Source organism: Cyprinodon tularosa, unplaced genomic scaffold, assembly GCF_016077235.1.
Source record: "Cyprinodon tularosa strain WSP-4 unplaced genomic scaffold, ASM1607723v1 ctg1160, whole genome shotgun sequence".
Lineage (NCBI taxonomy): Eukaryota > Metazoa > Chordata > Actinopteri > Cyprinodontiformes > Cyprinodontidae > Cyprinodon > Cyprinodon tularosa.
In genome coordinates, this window is record NW_024037960.1 from 35,196 (window position 1) to 56,360 (window position 21,165).

Below are 21,165 nucleotides of genomic sequence, written 5' to 3' on the forward strand. Positions count from 1 at the left end.
TCATTAAACGGAAGATGCTTGTTTGTTATTTCAGAGACTGGTCATTGCTGGTGTTCGTGTAGAAATTTAGTTTTTTAAGTTGACAAAGAGTATAGATGTTTTTGTAAGTAAGTGGGGCGTTAATGGTTCCTTATATTCAGTAGATGAAGAATCTTTAGTTTTTGCTTTTTGATGTTTTTATTTCATTAAATTTGTTTTGTTTTATTTATTGCTGGGTTGTGTAATAAAGGCAATCTTCCTTCCTTCCTTCCTTCCTTCCTTCCTTCCTTCCTTCCTTCCTTCCTTCCTTCCTTCCTTCCTTCCTTCCTTCCTTCCTTCCTTCCTTCCTTCCTTCCTTCCTTCCTTCCTTCCTTCCATCCATCCATCCATCCATCCATACAAAATGGCTAAAACAATTTAGAAGTGGAGTACCTAACAAGATTTGATTCTACATTTATCACGGTGTGATATGGAAAAAGGTGATCAGTTTATTTAAAACTAAAAACATCTTTGCTCATTAACAGGTGCTTCCTGGGCATCAGTCCTGAAAGAGACTCAAAGACCAGGAAGCGTACAACAATGAACCCCCATATAAGCAACCTTAGAGGAAACTCATTGACTTTGAATGGCCCAATGGCGGCCCACTGCTCCCCAATGGGTGAGGGTTAAATACAGAGAGGGAATTTCTCAATTATTACTATTTTAATTATTAACATTTCCTGTATGTTAAAAAACATTTATTTGTCAATAAATATGCAATTGACAAACTTTGACTTTTCTCAAGAGTTGTTTATCAGGGTGGGGTGGGAGTGGGTGGTTAGTGGGATAGAGAACAATGACTGTAAATTCAATGTAAATGTTTGCAATACTTTCACAGTAAATTGCTGGTCAAATGTTGCATAATACTTTGAAAATTGACCGTAAATTACTCTAAACCTGTGTATTCCTTTCACAATATACACCCTTAAAAGTACATGGCCTTATTGTACTAATGTGCAGCAAAATGCTGTAATTTCACAGTAAGATACTGTAATATGAAGGTAATTGCTTTGTTATTGAAGCCATAAAGTTATAGTAAACAGTTTTGCTTTCATAGCAATTTATTGTAATATCACAGCTGTAAACTCACAGTACAGTAAGTTGTTGCGAGTATGATTTACAGTTACTGTAATACTTACTGTGAAAGTAATGAAACCTTTATCCAGTAATTTACTGTAAAATCGCAGTAAAAATTTAGCAGTGAAGGTGTGATTAAAGTACAGCTATGAGCTTCTTTTATCACAAAGTTTAAGCAGCTGATTAAGAAGATCGGCTCTGTTCTAGGGAATCCTCTAGAACCCCTGGAGATGAAGATGATGATGGACAACAGTGAGCATCATCTTCATCAGACTGTTAAGTCTTCAGTCTTAGATTAATACAAGTTTCTCGTCATTTTGTAAAGATTTTGTCATTTTGTCAGTCATGGAGATCCTTCATCCCTTGGGCATCAAAATCTAGAACTGCTTAAATAAACCCTGTCATTTATTACATTACAACATTTCATTTCTTTTTGTGGTCATTATTTTGTAATCTAATGAAATTTAAAGTAAATAAGCTAATTTTGATAAACTACTACAGGATAAAATCATATTTGCTTCACATAACTGATGCTACAGAAAATTGTCTGAAATATCAGGTTAAGAAGCAAAGTAGAATCCCCATTATTGTTCAACTACAGACACACCCACATTTCTTCCACTCCTTCCAATTACACCACAGACTCTTCCTTCACTCAGACACACTCACACAGTTCTATTCGTGTTGACTGTCCATAGTCCACGAATACGACTCAGCTTATCTTCACCCTCCCCACCACTTCTATTGACCACCTTAGGCAGTAAAGGTAAGAACATTTCCCCTTCCTCATTGTTTTCACCTTAACAATCAGCAGATTTTATATTTATCCCGTCAAATCTGTAATCATGTTATATCTGTAATCCTGTTACATCTATAACTTTACACTATAACTTTACACTGGAATATCTGACAGTGGATCTTTTCTTATTTGCTTTTGAGGTTCTTATAAATTAGAAGTAACTTAGCAACAGACATTTGAAACATATCGTTTTCTTCCTAAATATATGGATTACATGTATTTCTGGGATCTAACAGCCAATGTTCCTGCAATGCTGTTAGTGAATGAAACATTTATCATACCTTTTTAACATATGATTATGATCTAAAACCCTAAAGATGAGCCTAACTTAAAGCCATGACTCTCTTTACAAACTAGGAAATGTAGAAATAGCAACAGGCGAGAAACATGATCAAATGTTTGGCTTCTTTACGGATGGTAAATACAGAAAATAGAAAAGTTTGAAATATTTGGTAAAGATGTTTATCTCACTGAACCTGAAGTGGTTTAAAAAGATTTTCTCTTTGAATAAACATGTCTGTGTTTTTTTTTTCTTGAAGCCTGTAGCAGCACATTTGCCAAACAGCCACATTCCAGCAGCCGAGCAGCTCCTGCTCAGACATGTCGCTCCATAGCTTTGGGCTGGAACCTCTCTCCTGCCACGCCTGGAATAAAGATAGGACCCGTACGTCTAACTGCAACCATACAAAGAAATGTTTCTTTCACCAAACACTTTTATTTCATTACAAGATGCAGTGTTTCTGTAGTTAATGTTGGCAGGAGAGCCACAGTGAATCTAATGATCGATAAAGGAAATGCAGTGAAAGCTTTAATGCAGGCATATAGCATCAGGATATTGAACCAAATGATTCTTCTGTTTCACCTGCTGTTAGCTGGACATAAAATAAAAACATAAAATCACCATGCACTACAGTCATGGCCAAAAGTATTGAGAACGACACAAATATAATATTTTCCCCTGATCTGCTGCCCTCTGGTGTTCATGTCAGATGTTGCATCACATCCAGACATACAATTGCATCATATTCTGAGTAACCAAAGCTTTTAATGACCGAATGAGTTCATGCAGCAGGTCAGTATTTGCAGTGTTGACTCCTCTTCTCCAGGACATTTCTCCCTGGCTGCTCTCAATCAGCTTCTGGACTAAATCCTGACTGATAGCGTCCATTCTGCTCCATCAATGCTTTCATTTAGTCAGAAGGTTTCCGTTTGTCCGCCGTCTCTTGATGATTGACCTCAAGTTTTCAATGGGATTAAGATGAGGGGAGTTTCCAGGCCATGGACCCAACATCTCTCTGTTTTGTTCCCTGAGCCAGTTAGATACCACCTTTGCTTCATGGCGAGGTGCTCCATCATGCTGGAAAAGGCATCGTTCATCACCAACCTGCTCTGGGACGGTTGGGAGAAGTTGCTCTGGGAGGACATTCTGGTTCCATTCTTTATTCATGGCTGTTTTTAGGTCAGACTGGGAGAGAGCCGACTCCCTTGGCTGAGAAGCAACCCCACCATGAATGGTTCCAGGATGCTTTACAGTCGGCATGAGACCAGACTGCTGGTAGCGCTCACCTGGTCTTCTCCCAACCAGCTGTTTTCCAGATGTCCCAAACAATGGGAAAGGGGATTGCTGAGAGTAAATGACTTTCCCCCAGTCCTCAGCTGTCCCCTCCCTGGACCTTTAGCAGAATATCAGTCTGTCCCTGATGGTTTTCCTGGAGAGAAGTGGCTTCTTTGCTGCCCTCCTTCAGACCAGGCCTTGCTCCAAGAGTCTCCGCCTCACAGTGCAGATGCACTCACACCTGCCTGCTGCCATTCCTGAGCAAGCTCTGCACCGCTGGCAGCCCGATCCTGCAGCTGAAACACTTTTCAGAGTCGGTCCTGGCGCTTGCTGAAAATAAAATTTGCTAAAAAAGGGGAAAAGCTGCAATCACAGAAAGTAGAGCATTGGAAAATGGAACCACAATGCAAAAGCTCACATCCGCAAACCAGACATAGAGAAAGAATAGTTTTAGAAAATATTAATCAGAACAAATCTTCAAGGGTGGTTTATTTTGAATACATTTCCCAGCCTGTGTTGTGCCTTTGTTCTAAAATCACATACTTTCTTACAGAAATTGCTGTAAGTCCCAACAACAACCTGGTGAACATCTATGAGAAGAAAGGCAAAGACTGGGTCAAGATCCATGAGCTGACGGAGCACAGTGGACGGATCACAGGTACCGTAGCTCCAAATATACAACCTGCACCTTTAAGGAACATTATAGGGGAAGGACTTGAAATAATTTATATTTCCAAATAAATACCCCATTAAAGACTAAAGAGTTTTGGCTAACAGGAGGATCTGCCGTCCACAGGTATTGATTGGGCACCAGTGTCAAATCGTATTGTGACCTGTGCCTCTGACCGCAATGCCTACGTCTGGACTCTGAAGGATGGAGTGTGGAAGCCTACCCTAGTCCTGGTGCGCATCAACCGGGCAGCCACCTGCGTAAAATGGTCCCCTTTGGAGAACAAGTTTGCTCTGGGCAGTGGAGCTCGGCTGATCTCTGTCTGCTACTTTGAAAAGGAAAATGACTGGTGAGAAGGATCAGAATAGAATGATGACTCTAGAATAACTAACTCTAGTGGGTTTACCGTTTAACAGGGTTACATGGTTCTGATAGGGCAGTGGTTCCCAACCCTGTTCCTCAGCGATCCCTTCCCTCCATGTTTAAGATGCATCTCTGTTCCAGCTTGCCTGATCCAAACTGGGCTCCTCCTCTGCAATCAGTGCTGCAGAAGCCTGTTAATCAACCAATCTTTTATGGCATGATGCAACAAAGAAAGCCCTAAAACATGCCGGACACAGGTCCAAGAGGAACAGGGTTGACTAGATATCCTGATTTGTGCGGCAAAGTCCCACATTTTTTACTTCTGAATGGGGTCTCACAAATCCTAGCAATATCCAGAATTTTACTGGATCAATTAGAAAAAAATCACATGGATTTTCCGTCTGTGTGTCCATGCCATGCTCGTCATGACCAGCACATGATGCTCTTAAGAAAAGGTAAGGATGTTAGGATAAAAATTTTCACAAAAGAAAATGACTACATAGATTGTGAAAGTGTCCAGAATGTGGAGCAGTGCTGAGTGTTAGGAGGTGAGGCTGAGAAGAGCATGCTGCAGGATGGGCAGGTCACAACCATATTCCTTAATTCTCCACTCCTGATGAGGAAGAACAAGTTGCTCCATCCAACCACCATACCTCCTGACACCTTCTAGTGGAGTAGAAGAGTAAAGCAGAAGGAGGCAGGGTCTCCCAAACTCCAGCAGGAACAGTCTATAATAGAATACAATCCTTTCAGTTTATTTCTATAGCTCCAATTCCCATCATGTCATCTCAGGTCACTTTATAGATCCAAATCAACCAGATCATCCAGTCAGATTGATTCAAAGTTTTCTATCTAAGGAAAACCAGCTGATTGCATCGACTCATTGACTCTTCAGCAATCCCTCACACTAAGCATGCTTGTAGCGACAGTGGAGAGGAAAAACTCCCTTTGAACAGGAAGAAACCTCCAGCAGAACCAGGCTCAGTGTGAGCGGCCATCTGCTGAGGCCCACTGGGGTTCAAGGAGACAGAAGCAGACATAGAAAAAGAAGCATAGATACAAAAGGCAACTGTCAACCAGCTCCACAGGCGGCCCCGTCCAGGAAACACACAGCCAGGCAGACGAGCTCCGAGCCAGCTCCCATGTCAGAGGATGAAGAGAGCACATCCAGTTAGTCACAGTCAGAGAAACAGGACTACACTGGAAAACAGGCCAAGCTCCAACATCTAGAAACAAAGGTGTTGATGGCAGCAGCACAGCTGATATTTCTCTCCAGGATGGAGTCACAGCCAAACAGGAACAGACCAGATGAAGCTACTATGAGAAAAAGCAGAGAGAGCAGAAGGTTAGAGATTGAACTAACAGATTCTGCATCTTCATACATTTGGATTTGAATTAAACTGCCAATGTTGTCGAAAACTACACAAAATAATAACAACAAAAAAAGAGATGGATGATTTTGACAATTTAACCATGATGTATAAAATCAGGGGCCATGCCACATTTAACAGTCTTTTAGTTTTCATGATCTAACTATGTTATCCTTTTGGTAACAAGGTGATATTTTTCTCACATTTTGTCCAATTCCTACCAAAATGCTCCTATTAACACCATTATAATTAGAGGTGAGTATTGGCATGAGTGTTGCGATTCGATACATGTCGCGATACCTGGGTCACGATACGATATTATCACGATATCGCAGTATCACTATATATTGCAATATTTTCCCCAGCTATCAAAATCAAATGATGAGATAAAACAGCAAGTGCTGTATATTTTCATCAGAAAGTATTGATTAGGTATTATTATCCATGTTGTTTGGGGTTTTCTTCCACTGTGACCGCCTCAAATACAGATTTGGTGCTGCACGCACAGTTAAAGGGCTCCACAGCGCTTTCTGCCAGAGTGGGAGTGCAGAGGTAGCCAATTTTCCTATCAATGTTTTATGTTTTTTTTTTTTATCGATACTAAGAAGTGAAAGATCGATATTATATTGGGCAGCCGAATATCACGATATATCGCCAAAACGATTATTTCCCACACCCCTAATTATAGTACAGTTCATATAATGAAATAAAACAAATGGTTGAATGGTAAATGGGTAGCAGTTTTGTACCATAAAAACTTGGTACCATTGATAAAGTGACTTCTTTGTGTTCAGGAGCATTTACCTGACGCAAACTTGACATAATGGGGAGTAGTTGGAGAAGAATTAATACTTTGCGTTCGAAACACAGATTGATGGGAATTTTCAGCATATCAGACACAGAGTTTTATTCTTCTTAGGTGGTTGAGCAAGCACATTAAGAAAGCCATACGGTCCACAGTGCTTAGTCTGGACTGGCATCCAAACAACATCCTGTTGTCAGCTGGGTCTGCAGACCTTCACTGCAGGTAAGACCGGACCTTCATCTTTTTAAGATCGCTAGCAGCCAAAGACTTTCATCTGCTTTTCCCAAAGATTTCAATTGTTTCCCCCTTTTTAAAAAAAGGAATGTTAATAGATCAGAACTGAAAATGTTCTTATATCATTGTAGCAGCTCTCCATTGTTTACAGGGTTTTCTCAGCTTACATCAAGGACATTGAGGACAAGCCTGGCCCCACAGCTTGGGGGGCCAAGATGCCTTTTGGCGAGTGTCTGCTGGAGCATAAGGAATGTGGTGGCTGGGTGCACAGTGTGTCCTTTTCCCCTAGTGGTGACCAGCTGGCCTGGGTGGCACACAACAGCAGCATCACTGTGGCTGATGCAGCCCAGGGAAAGGAGTGAGTACAGCGGCTTTTACTTCACCTAAATTAAGTGAAGGTTAATTAATGCAATCTTTCTGCCGTCTCATGGTTTTATCTAAGCGTCTATATCCTTTTCTTCTGCTCAGGGTAACTCAACTGACTACGGACCTTCTGCCATTTCTGGGCGTTCTTTTTGTCAATGCAACTGAGATTGTTGCTGCGGTAAATAAACCTGCTCACTGTTTGCTTTCAGTGTTTAAGTCAGACAGGTATTATGACATCCTTTTTGTGCACAGCTAATATATTCAAACAGAAAAAAGGCAGATAGTCTCACAATGTTTTTCAAGAGCCTTTAAAAGTTAAAACAAGATACTTGAAAGGAAAGAACAAATCTACACTCACCGTGTAAAATTCAGCTAGATTAAAAGCGGAACTCACAAATACTCAAGGATTTTTTTCACAGGAAATCAGGCAAAGTATTACAATTTTTAGCAAACAAAAATTTATTTTAAAAATAATAATAACAAAAAAACTATTACCAAGAAATCCAAAGTTTAATTCAATAATATTTCAGTATAAATGATAAATAACCCAAAAAACCTTCACAACTAATTTATAAGAAAACTCAAAGTCTCAATTTATATCCGCAAAAAACAAACAAAAACATCCCTAATGACTGAAAGTCCAAAACTGTCCGTTCTTTTTATTCCTAATAATAATGTCCAAACTGGAGTTCCATACACTCCGAACTCAAAGTAAAATCCTGGAACCGTTTCAGTTCAAAGTCCTTTCCAAAACGAAAAATACAAACGGCAACCCCCCCCAAAAAAAGATTAGAAAAAGAGCGGTACCACCAAAAATCCCCAAAAAGAAAAATAAGGTCCAGATCTCACCGGAGCGTCTTTCTTTCCCCTGGGCGGCATCTCCTTGCACCGGGCGGCGTCCTCTAGGTGCAAACTCCGACAATCAGTTATCTACAAATCTCTGCGGTGATCTGCGTCGCTGGGACAAACTCTGTCTGTGTTTCCTTTATTTTTCGACTTGTTTTTATCGGACAACCAGACAAAAACTCCCGCTGCACAGACCTGTCAGTGCGCGTCTTCCTCACCTGTCCAGCCGTGTGCGCCGATGCACATGCTCCTTTTTATTCAGAAATTTCTCCATGCCAAAATTAATTCCCATCATAATTTTCTAACCAATGGAGATTTGAAATAATATTATCAATGACATAACTGTTCTACAAGAAAGTTTGACATTGGTACACTTTAATGTGCTTCATACAAGAAGTGAAACATAACATAGTGGTTATGTTACAACCGGCCACTTTATTAGGTACCCCATGCTAGTAACGGGTTGGACCCCCTTTTGCCTTCAGAACTGCCTCAATTCTTGGTGGCATAGATTCAACAAGGTGCTGGAAGCATTCCTCAGGGAGTTTGGTCCATATTGACATGATGGCATCACACAGTTGCCGCAGATTTGTCGGCTGCACATCCATGATGCGAATCTCCCGTTCCACCACATCCCAAAGATGCTCTATTGGATTGAGATCTGGTGACTGTGGAGGCCATTTGAGTACAGTGAACTCATTGTCATGTTCAAGAAACCAGTCTGAGATGATTCCAGCTTTATGACATGGCGCATTATCCTGCTGAAAGTAGCCATCAGAAGTTGGGTACATTGTGGTCATAAAGGGATGGACATGGTCAGCAACAATACTCAGGTAGGCTGTGGCGTTGCAACGATGCTCAATTGGTACCAAGGGGCCCAAAGACACTGCATGAAAAGTGAGATTTTCGTCCCCGTAAACCCCCGTAAACTCCCGCAGATCTGCCTGATTTTTGTCAGTTTCCGACAATTTGCAACCCGTGCTTGTCCGCGTTTGTCGTGCCACAAATTGTCGGAAACGTACCATGACGTATGTGGAGAGCGATCAGCTGTACTAATGGCCCTAATTAGCATATGAATGCAGCAAACCCGCGCGGCTGGCCAGGTCTGGCTTGAATAACCTTCTCAGTATTGGCTGAAACCACTATTCTCAAACAAATGAAATCGCTCGTGATTGGCAGCAAAACCACACGTGGCCACGCCAGGCTTTAATTTTCTTACTGAGTATTGGACGGAACCACTTCTTTTTAAACAAGTAAAGTCGCTCGTGATTGGTTGGCATATATATATATTTACATATATATATTTATTCATATATATATATATATTTATTCATTCATATATTTATTCATTCATATGGTGTGTATTTATGTTATCCTACACTACTACACAATTATTAGGCTACCATCAAGGACATGAATGAATTTATACAGGAAATGAACATTTGCAGGAAGCTGTTTATGCAAAGAAAGAGCTTTATTAAAACACACACAACTATATACAACGCGTATCCAAACACATGCGTTTCTAAAAATTAAAACTCTGTGAACGGTCCGTTTGCTTCCTCGGGTTGGAGGTAACTGGCAGCATTCCCTCCGAGGCAGGTCCGATGTGCAGACGCCTACTGTGCGTGGCCCTGTACTTCGGCATCGCTTCTAACCGGGACTGCAGCTTAACACAGAGTTCAGAGGGATCCGGCCTACGAAATGGCGGCGACCGTACAATCCATCCAGAGACACCGCCGACGACGGCGGACTTCCAGAGTTCCACTTCCTCATCTGCTAGCACACTCTGCCTCGCTTTCAGCAGCTGAAAAAAAAAAAACAATGAATCAGCGCACTGCGTATGGACACAACACATCTATCAATGCACCTGAAAAATAGTCCCCAAATAAAGTCTAACCCTCTTTCTTCTGGCCCGACTCCGAGCAGATAGCCTCCGCACGCAGCGTGTTGGCTGGCAGCGTATATCTGAAGCTCCTGCGTACCGTCTGAAAATACGTCTTACAGGCAGCTGGAAAACAATTAAATGAGAGTGGTATAAATAAAAAATCAAACGCAAGTCACAGTAACAAGGAAGGAGAAAACATTAAAACAAGTCACTTACACACAATGTCGTCTTTATCAACATCGTGCAAATCTGGACTTGCTGATTATGGCTCCGAGCAAAAAGGAGGTCTGTGAAAACAAAATGTAGAGCTATGATCGGTATCCATCCATATCCATTGCCTTTTACCGCAGAATGAAAGCATATTCTTTAAATCTTACCCTTGCTCCGGTTCATAGCGCCTGCAATTAGTCTCCGAGTTGTTAAGACGGCGTACTGCTTCCTGTAATCACAAAAAATACACTTTAATAAAGCTTGTTCTTGCAAGGCTAGGCTAGATAGGCTAATAGCTAGGCTGCTATTAGCCGGTAGCTTAGGCTAGGCCGCTTTTAGCTTAGCAGGCAGTAATCGAACATATATTTACCGCTAGCATCTCTTCTTTGAGTTCGTCTTGTTCGATGCAGAGTCGCCATCGCGTCCAAGAGGAGTTTTACCCCGAAATCCAGACGCTCCAGACCGCCTGCACAAAGCAAAGCATACATCCTCCACTGTGGCTGCAGACCGCGCCGCTCTAAGTTTCTTGGAGATCGTACAGAGCATGCGCGAGATGAACCAGGGTTTCTGCGGATCAATAAAAATAATTAAAAAATCATTCTTTTTTTTTTTTTTTTAATCAAGGCCTTAATTGGCACTAAAATTATTTAAATATGTTTATCGAAGTATTTATAATTCTTTAATAAAAAATGCTTATAAAAACAATTTCGTCAGATATATTATATCGCTCCAGGCGGAGAAAAAGCTAGAGGATATATATATACGTATATATGTGTGTGTGTGTGTTTACATACATACAGGAGTCATGGAACTCTGCTTACAGCTCCTTCATATTTCATGTACACTAATAACTTGTGTACATGGTTCTTGTTGATGGCATTAAATCATTTCTAATAGCATTAAAATAGCATTAAATTAGAGTCACTCATTCCTGTATGAACCCTGTGAGCGCTTAATTTAATATGACATATTAAAAAAATCCCACCATCATCCAGCATATGTTCAGTTTCTCCCCAAATATATATATATATATATATATATATATATATATATATATATATATTTTTGTCGATTTTGGTAACGGGGATAAGGATAATTCAAAACTGCTTTTTTTTAATGAACTTGTTCACTACTCCCAAACTCAGCATCTCTTTTCATTCCTGTAATAAGAAGTTTTTTTTAACTGGATTTGATTAAAGTTTAAGTCCCTCGGTATAAAATAAATATTTTGATGGAGATGAGAAATCTGCTTCCTCGTTGGTGAATAACCAATAGTTTGGATCCAATCATTTAAATAAACGGTGTTAGTTTTTTTTTTTATATATATATATAAGAATTGTGCTATAATTTCTAGTCACCGATCTGTTGCTGCTATATTTTAATTTGACGAACCGGAATTTATCGATGTTCTTTTTCCTGTTTGGTGCGATTGCAATTACGGATCTTGACCTGGCCGGACCTTCTGACCACAGTGTACCAATCTTCTGATGGCTACTTCCAACAGGATAATGCGCCATGTTATAAAGTGAATCATCTCAGACTCATTTCTTGAAACTTTTCCACTTAAGTAATTGTGAATTGAGCATATTGACAGACAACATTTTATTTTTTATCTTAAATGCAATTTGTTTTTTTATAATTACTGCTCTAAATGTATTGCTCTGTCAGCTAAAGATCTGTTTTGGTCTCTATACTTTAATTAAATAAATCAATTCAAGCTAAAAAGTGAGAGGCTATACTAAGCCTGATCTCTTTGTATCAGAGATTTTCTTCCTCAGAAAGATGTCACTTGGGGTAAAACTCCCCCTGCAACCCTGGTTTGCATTTGTATAGCTCACAGCATGTTCATTTACATGTTAAAGCCTCCCCTAGAATTCCATGGGGGGGAGGCATGGGGGGAACACTGCCTAAGAAATTCCACGTCAATTTCTGACAATTTACGGGAGTTTTCGGCGAAGCCTGCAAATTGTCGTAAACTGCCGCTAACCTGAAGTTCCACGACAATCTACAGTGCCGCATATTGACGAAAATCCCACTTTTCATGCAGTGAGAGTGCCAAGAAGATATTCCCCACACCATGACACCACCACCACCAGCCTGAACCGTTGATACAAGGCAGGATGGATCCATGCTTTCATGTTGTAGACGCCAAATTCTGACCCTACCATCCGAATGTCGCAGCAGAAATCGAGACTCATCAGACCAGGCAACGTTTTTCCAATCTTCTATTGTCCAATATCCATGAGCTTGTGTAAATTGTAGCCTCAGTTTCCTGTTCTTAGCTGAAAGGAGTGGCACCCGGTGTGGTCTTCTGCTGCTGTAGCCCATCTGCCTCAAAGTTCCACGTACTGTGCGTTCAGAGATGCTCTTCTGCCCACCTTGGTTGTAACGGGTGGTTATTTGAGTCACTGTTGCCCTTCTATCAGCTCCAACCAGTCTGGCCATTCTCGTCTGACCTCTGGCATCAACAAGGCATTTCCGCCCACAGAACTGCCGCTCACTGGATGTTTTTTCTTTTTCAGACCATTCTCTGTAAACCCTAGAGATGGTTGTGCGTGAAAATCCCAGTAGATCAGCAGTTTCTGAAATACTCAGACCAGCCCTTCTGGCACCAACAATCATGCCACGTTCAAAGTCACTCAAATCACCTTTCTTCCCCATACTGATGCTCGCTTTGAACTGCAGGAAATTGTCTTGACCATGTCTACATGCCTAAATGCACTGAGCTGCTGCCATGTGATTGGCTGCTTAGAAATTAAGTGTTAACGAGCAGTTGGACAGGCGTACCTAATAAAGTGGCCGGTGAGTGTAGGTCATTATGGTTTGAATATGGTCTTACAACTAATAATATGGGATGCTAACGTATGAGTCAGCTTAGAATCTCTGAGATTAAATTCATGCACCGAAGCTACTAATCTTTAATATAGACAGTTCAATCTGAAAAACTCACAGAGAGAGAAAGATGCAATTAGAAGAGTTTATTGATACGATAGTTTGAACTTTGGCGCTCAGGCCTCGGCAGGAAACATAAACGCTGATTTATACTTTAATGCAGATAAACTGATGTATGAGAATAAGGATATTCCCCCCGGGCCTGAAACTGGTGGTGGAGTTTAGACAGGTGAAGTTTGGTTAATCCATAGAGGCTGGTATACAGGGTGATGCTTGAGTTAGATGTCACTGAATGAACAAAGTTTGCATAAACTGGCCATGAAGAGCAAGCATGAAGCAACTGTGGAGAGAAAAAACTCCCCTTTGGGAAGAAATCTCTGGCAGAACCAGGCTCAACGTGGCGGTCTTCTGCCGGACCGTTTAAAGTGACAGGGAACTCCATGAAAGTCTGGAGGGAGTACACACTGGAGGTGAGGTTGAAGGAGCATTGAGGAGGAGTCGGATGAGCTTACTACAATGGTGGAGAAGGGGATGGAGGTGGGTTGTCTGAATCAAAGTCCGACATAGGACTATGGCATTGATTTGAATAAATAGCAGTGGGAACAGGTGGAACTAATAAGAAATAATGAGCACAGGGTGAAGCAAAGCAGATGAGAGGAAAAGGAATAAAACACAGCCTCTGGTGCCAAAAGCAGGAGAGCTGGAGCTTCGGTCAAAAAAAATGACATTTTCTGGTCTCTTAAATACAGCAAGTCTTAAAAAGCTGCAGAGTGCTTTGCATTAAATTTAAACAACAAAATGAGCATGCCGCACTGTGCGAGAGAAAGGCTGCAGAGGCGGGCTAACACTGAAGCTAGCAGAAATCCCCTTAGGACACCATTACCATCAATCCTGCTCTCCAACGTCCGCTTAATGGATAACAAAATGGATAACCTACGACTCAAACTCAAAAAAGGAGTGGCCATCATCCTGACTGGGTGATGGCGTAATTCATTGATTCCAGACAATGCTATTAACCTGGGGAGGCTCACCCTACACCGCACTGATCGAAACAGAGAACTCAGTGGTGAGACTAAAGGAAGGGGGCTGTTTGTGCATGTAAACAGCAGCTGGTGTAAAAATGCTACATCAGTCTCCAGCTTCTGCTCTTCAGACATGGAGTTTCTGACTGTTAGCTGCAGGCCGTTCTATCTACCCAGAGAGCTCAGTGTGGTTAGCATCACTGCTGTTTATGGAGAAACTCCAGGACTGTTTTGAATGCTCTGACTGGAACATCTTCAAGGCTGCAGCAACATATGACAACAAATAAACATAGATGAGTATGCCATGACTGTGTCAGCCTACATCAACAAATGTATTGAAGACATCAGCATCAAAAAGAACATCACCACCCGGGCCAACATGGAGAGGTTCAGAAATCACTAAAAGCACCGAACTCAGCTTTCAGGTCTGGTGATAAAGAGGCTCTGAGAACAGCGCGTGGAAACCTAAACCGTTCCATCAGATCAGTGAAGCAGAACCACAGCCAGAAGATCCAGGATCTTTCCCACAATGACAGCAACACCAGGAGGATGTGGACCTTCTTTGGAAGGTTTGAGGCACTAAACAGCCTCCAGCAGTGAAAGCTGTTCCACACCAGGGGGAGGAGGCACTAAACCTGGACGTAGCTGAAGGGAGGAAAACTCTGAGGAGAGTGATAACTGATAACACACCTGGGCAGGTGTATAAGGAGTGTGCAGATCAGCTGGCTGGTGTCCTCACAGACATCTTTAACACCTGGCTGGACCAACCCATAGTGCCAGCATGCTTCCAGTCTGCCTCCATTATTCCAGTCCCAAAGAAGCCTCAGGTCGCCTCCCTCAATGATTAGCGGCCTGTCGCTCTGACTCCCATCATGATGAAGTGCTTCCAAAGGCTGGTTAAAGAACACATCGTCTCCAGTCTGCCGCCAACATTCCACCCGTTCCAGTTCGCCTACCGACGGAACCGCTCCACTGAGGACGCCATCTCTGCCTGGCACACCTGGAGGAGAAGAACACCCACGATGGATGCTGTTCCTGGACTTCAGTTCAGCTTATACACTCTGCATATAGAAAATGACAATAAAAGTTGTCTAAGTCACTATATCATCTATCTATCTATCTATCTATCTATCTATCTATCTATCTATCTATCTATCTATCTATCTATCTATCTATCTATCTATCTATCTATCTATCTATCTATCTATCTATCTATCTATCTATCTATCTATCTATAGGACACTCTAACTTAGTTATTCATACCAATATTGTTTGAGTTGTTACTTTGCTTTGATCCTGTCTAATCTCCTCTGTTGTCAGGGCCACAACTGTTGTCCTTACCAGTTCTCCTATAAAGCTCCTAACACCCTGGAGTTTGTGAAGAAGCTGGATATCCCAAAGCAGACGTCAAAAGGAAGTCTGTCAGCCATGCAACACTTTCGCAACCTGGACAAGAAAGCTACTGAAGAGGACGACAATGAGTTACAAACTCTTCACCAGAACAGCATCATGTAGGAAACATTCTCTCTGTTTTATTATCATTATAGGATTTTGTTTATAACCCAGATATATGAACAAGTTTCATTAGATTGTTTTTAGATTAGATGAGCTTTATTGATCTCACAGCAGAGAAATTCACTGGTCACATATTGGCAAAGTAATTAAAGAAGGTGCAAACAAGGAGGAAAAGGTGCATTAAGAATAAACAAGCAAGCACTGTACATTAGTTTGTTATCTAAAGCCGGGCTTACACTATGTGATTCTTGCCCTTTTCAGGGCGACTTTCCATTTGTGCGAGAATTTTCCAATCAGGCCGACTTTCAGGGGGTAATGAGGAGGGGATCAGCCTCTGACGACCACCTTCCCGATCACAAATCGTGAGGTCGAGGTTAAACATGTTTGATTTTCTCCCGACCATCGTGGGCAAATCGCTCAGTGCACAAACAATGATTCTTCTTCTACTTCTCCCTCTCAAATGTAAACACAGAAGCATGCCGCGGTGCAAGGAGTGAAATTGACTTCTTTCTGTAAAATTGACAGACTTGCTCAGCCATGTCTTTGTCCAAATACGCCTTTTTAATTTTAGGGCTTTCAGCACAAAATTGCCAAAATTGCAAAGGCAGCAGGTTTCACTCTAGTGAGCTTCATATTCCTCTTCTACTCGTTTGGGTTCCGGATAGACGAGTCAGAGTAGCGCCATCTCACTGCAGAGCTGAGTCCCACCTGGTTTTAGACGTACAGTGTGAGCAGGTAGATCGCATCAGAGCGTCATGATTGAAAAAAATTGCAGTGTATGCCCGGCTTAAGGAAATCCAGTTGATTGCATCGACTCATTGACTCTTCAGCAATCCCTCACACTAAGCATGCTTGTAGCGACAGTGGAGAGGAAAAACTCCCTTTGAACAGGAAGAAACCTCCAGCAGAACCAGGCTCAGAGTGAGCGGCCATCTGCTGAGGCCCACTGGGGTTCAAGGAGACTGAAGCAGACATAGAAAAAGAAGCATAGATACAAAAGGCAACTGTCAACCAGCTCCACAGGCGGCCCCGTCCAGGAAACACACAGCCAGGCAGACGAGCTCCGAGCCAGCTCCCATGTCAGAGGATGAAGAGAGCACATCCAGTTAGTCACAGTCAGAGAAACAGGACTACACTGGAAAACAGGCCAAGCTCCAACATCTAGAAACAAAGGTGTTGATGGCAGCAGCACAGCTGATATTTCTCTCCAGGATGGATTCACAGCCAAACAGGAACAGACCAGATGAAGCTACTATGAGAAAAAGCAGAGAGAGCAGAACGTTAGAGATTGAACTAACAGATTCTGCAGAGTGGGTGAATAGAGATAGAATGATGCAGAATGATGAAAAAGGGGTCCCTATGTCCTCCAGCAGTCTAAGCCTATAGCAGCAGAACTATAGAGATAGCTCAGGATAACCTGAGCCACTCTAAATAGAAGCTTTATCAAAAAGGAAAGTTTTAAGCCTAGCCTTAAAAGTAGACAGGGTGTCTGCCTCACGGACTAAAACTGGTAGTTGGTTCCACAGGAGAGGAGCCTGAGAACTAAAAGATCTGCCTCCCATTCTACTTTTAGAAATTCTAGGAACCACTAGTAAACCTGCAGATTGAGAGCGAAGTGCTCTGTTAGGAACATAAGGAACAATCAGATCTCTGATATCAGATGCACTGCAAAAAATAGAAATCTCAATAAGTTATTTTTTCTTAAAATAAGTGCGTTTTTCCTTGATTTGAGAAGGTAAGTAAGACACTTTGCCAATGGAACAAGACAATTTCCTTTTAAAATAAGAAAAAACAATTTTTTCTTCTTATTTCAAGTGCATATTATCTAACTATCTTATTTTAAGAGTGAAAATACTCATTCCATTGGCAAATCATCTTATTTACCTGCTCAAATTAAGGCTAAATATCCTTAATTTAAGCAATTTTTTACTTATTTCTGGATTGTTTTTGCAGTGTGGAGCTTGGCCATTTAAGGCTTTATATGTGAGAAGGAGGATTTTAAATTCTATTCTGGATTTAACAGGAAGCCAATGAAGAGAAGCCAGGATAGGAGAGATATGATCTCTCTTTTTCATTTTCATCAGAACTCTGGCTGCAGCATTTTGGATCAGCTGAAGGCTTTTAACTACAGTTTGTGGACTTCCTGATAGTAAAGAATTACCGTATTTTCACGACTTTAAGGCGCACTTAAACGTCTTTTTTTTCCCTCAAAATGTGCGGTGCGCCCTATGGTGCGGTGCGCCTTATGTGTGTTGTAACTGCGACTTTTGAGACCACCTCATTGAGGAGATGATGAAAGAGTGGCTGAATGTAAGGAGACCAGGTGTTTTTTTTCCACCCCTCAGCATCGCTGTTAATCTGTGACTCCATGCGTGCCCATCTCACAGCTGATGTGAAAAACATGGGGAAACAAATTAACGCTGTGCTCGCTGTTCAACCGCTCGACATCGGTGTGAACGGGACGCAGCAGGTGCAGCAGAAGCAGCGAGTTTACGTGCAAAGTCAATGGTTGACGCGCCTATAGGTGCAGCAAAAGGTCCTGCAGGGCGTTTTGAGCAGCAGGAGCGTTTAAGCATCTGACGCACCGCCAACGCGCTGCTGCTGCTCGAGATGGAAAAATTGAAGTTTTGCTGCTGGACGCGCCGCATCAACCAATCAGAGAAGCTGATCTGGGAGCTGACAGGGAGACAGACACAGCGCTCTGATGACATATGATATTAACGCAAATGAAACGGGCTGGATGGATGAGGAGATGATGAAAGCGTAGCTGAGGCAGGTGTATGTGAGGAGACCAGGTGCTTTTTTCCACGCATCACCATCGCTGCGTGCCCATCTCACAGCCGATGTGAAAAAAAAGGTGAATCAAATGGATGCTGTGCTCGCCGTTATCCCGGGGGTCTGACAAAGGAACTTCAACCGCTCGACATCGGTGTGAAGCGGCCGTTCAAAGTAAGGCTGCGAGCGGCGTGGGAGCGATGGATGGCAGACAGAGACCACAGTTTCACGATAAGTGGAAGGCAGCGCCGGGCAAGTTACGCCACCGTTTGCGGATGGATTGTTGATGCTTGGACTAATGTGTCTGCTGGCTCTGTTGTTCAAGCTTTTGCAAAAGCCAGCATTATTTCTGAGGAGCTGCGCTGCACGGAAAGTGACTCTGACAGCGAAGAAAGGGAAACTGGCATGTCTGATTTAGCGCAGCTGTTTTATTCAGAAACAGAGGATGATGACTTTGATGGGTTTGATTAATACTTTGTAATAAATACATGAATAAAGCACAATCATACTCAGTTTTGCTCCCGCTCTATTTTTCTACCTGAAAACTTAATTCAACAGCAGCCTCTGGGCGGGTCTCCTCCTCTTCACCGCGGCGGCTGGCAGGTGTTTTTTCATCTAAATAATCTAAATCTTGCAGCTATATTTGCTGTGATCAGTGGGAATAAAGTAGTTTTAATATGTTTTTAAGTGAGAAAGGCCACCTGAAAACTTAATTGCAGTCAGTTCATCCAGATTATCTATTTCTGTCGGAGGCGCTCAGACCCCCACATACCAGCGGTGCACCGACAGCAGAAATCCCTTCATCAGCAGCCTCTAGGCTGGGCAGCCTCCGGGTTCACGCGGCGGCTGGCAGGTGTTTTTCATCTAAATAATTTAAACTGCAGGCACCAGGATACCGGTAATAAAAGCGAACATATTCCGTCGGCAGGTTTCAGGATTTTAAGTTAATTTAGGAGTGACCACAGCGCTCTGTCATCTGCGATGTGTCTGTTTCACAGCCAGCTGCCAGGTTTGATTAATACTTTGTAATAAATACATGAATAAAGCACAGTCATACTCAGTTTTGCTCCCGCTGTATTTTTAAATATGCAGTAGAGCTATTTAAAGGTAGTAGAGGACATGTACCTGTATATAAAAAACGCGCCCTATAGTCCGGTGCGCCTTATGTGTGTGTTAAATACAGAAATGGGACACATAACTGAGAGTGCGCCTTTTAGTACGGTACGCCTTATGGTCGTGAAAATACGGTACAATAGTCCAGCCTTGAAGTAACAAATGCATGGACTAGTTTCTCAGCATCTTTTTCCTAATTTCCAACTCAACATGCTCTCATTGTTTGAAAAGTAAAACTGCCTTTATACTTGAATTGAATAACATTTTTGAAGCCTAATATGCTTTATCCTGCAGGCAGCTGTGTGTAGTTTCAGGAGAAAAAGCCAAGGTGGAAAAGTACAGCAGCGTAGGTCTGGATGGAGCTATGGTCATCTGGGATTTTAAGGTAAACATGTTCAACACTGTCTACAAATTTAGTTTTGTTTGGGTAAACTTGCACCAATTAATTATTTATTATAACATAAAATAACAACACTGACATTAAACTGGAGAAGACGAACATTATTAGTATTTGTAGAACAATTATTCACAAAGTTATAACAAAAGTGAATATTTTTTTTCTTACTGTTTTTTATAGGTTTTTTTGTACTTTTTGTTGCTATTGATATTATTCTTATTAAGGATGCCACTAATAACAATCATTGTTATTAATTTGTGGTCCGAGAGGAGTCTTATCAGAGAAATCTTTTGACTTATTTTCTTCTCTGTCTTGCAGCACTGAATCGAAACACCTCTGAGTATTTCTGAATCAGATATTTCCCTGCTAAGGCCCTCTGCATGTTCTTTGCTTTTGCTTTGAGGAAATGGAAAAACTGTATTTTTTAAAGACAGCTGCTTTTTGTGTACTAAAAGACCAATAAATAAAGATTTCTTATTTTGTATTGTATGTTCATTATATACACAGGTTATTTTCTTCAGAGCTGCATACTGTGTGTTTAACTTGATATTATTTTATTGAGTTCATGTTATTTATATAGCACTGATTCATATACAGAATGAATTGTGTCACATATCTTTTTGCAAAACTTAATAAACAGGTCACATACAGGAAAAACCGAGAGAAATCAAATTAGAGTTGTTAGGATACCAACATTTTGGTATGGTAGCGGTAGAAGCATATATTTCAATACTTTTTTTCAAATAAGAGAAAACGAAAGATTTTACTACTGAAGTCCTTTTGATGAAATAAATGTTGGAAGTTTCATGTTTGGTTTCAGGTTCCTAACCCACATGCAGAACACTCAAGAGACTGGGAAAAAGTTCAAAGGTTTATCAAAGAATTTGCACAATAAACAGGTCAGGGGGTTATCAGATCCAGGACTGGTCACTGGGTCCACCAGACCCAGACCCACCAGAGGGGGACAGAGGAGTTAGCAAATGTCCAGGTAATTTGCAGGATGTGAAGGTACAGGTCTGTACCTGTTCTGGAGTTTGAGCAGAGCGGCAGAGAGGGGGAACCAGGAGGGTCCAGAGGCTGTCGGCAGGCTGAGGGCTTGGCGGAGGCAGAGCTTAGTTTAAGAGTTTGCAGACAACAGGTTTGAATTTCCCTTTCTGATTCTTCAGAGAGCGGGCAGGCAGGTCTTTGACAGGTTTGATTCTCCAGGGTTCTTCAGAGATCAGACTGACAGGTTTCCAACAGAGAAACTC

General features: G+C 41.7%; 1 protein-coding gene across 1 annotated transcript; it reads left to right on the plus strand.

Moving 5' to 3' along the window:
- Window positions 1-1,709: 1,709 nt before the first annotated feature.
- zgc:86896 (uncharacterized protein LOC415190 homolog) lies at window positions 1,710-20,399 on the plus strand. Its single transcript, XM_038307400.1, has 10 exons — window positions 1,710-1,861; window positions 2,434-2,558; window positions 4,003-4,107; window positions 4,246-4,468; window positions 6,772-6,879; window positions 7,043-7,249; window positions 7,360-7,435; window positions 15,436-15,626; window positions 19,813-19,903; window positions 20,234-20,399. Exons 2-10 carry the CDS (start codon window positions 2,495-2,497, stop codon window positions 20,237-20,239), a joined length of 1,071 nt encoding a protein of 356 aa, XP_038163328.1. The 5' UTR covers window positions 1,710-1,861; window positions 2,434-2,494; the 3' UTR covers window positions 20,240-20,399.
- The last annotated feature ends 766 nt before the right edge of the window (window positions 20,400-21,165 follow it).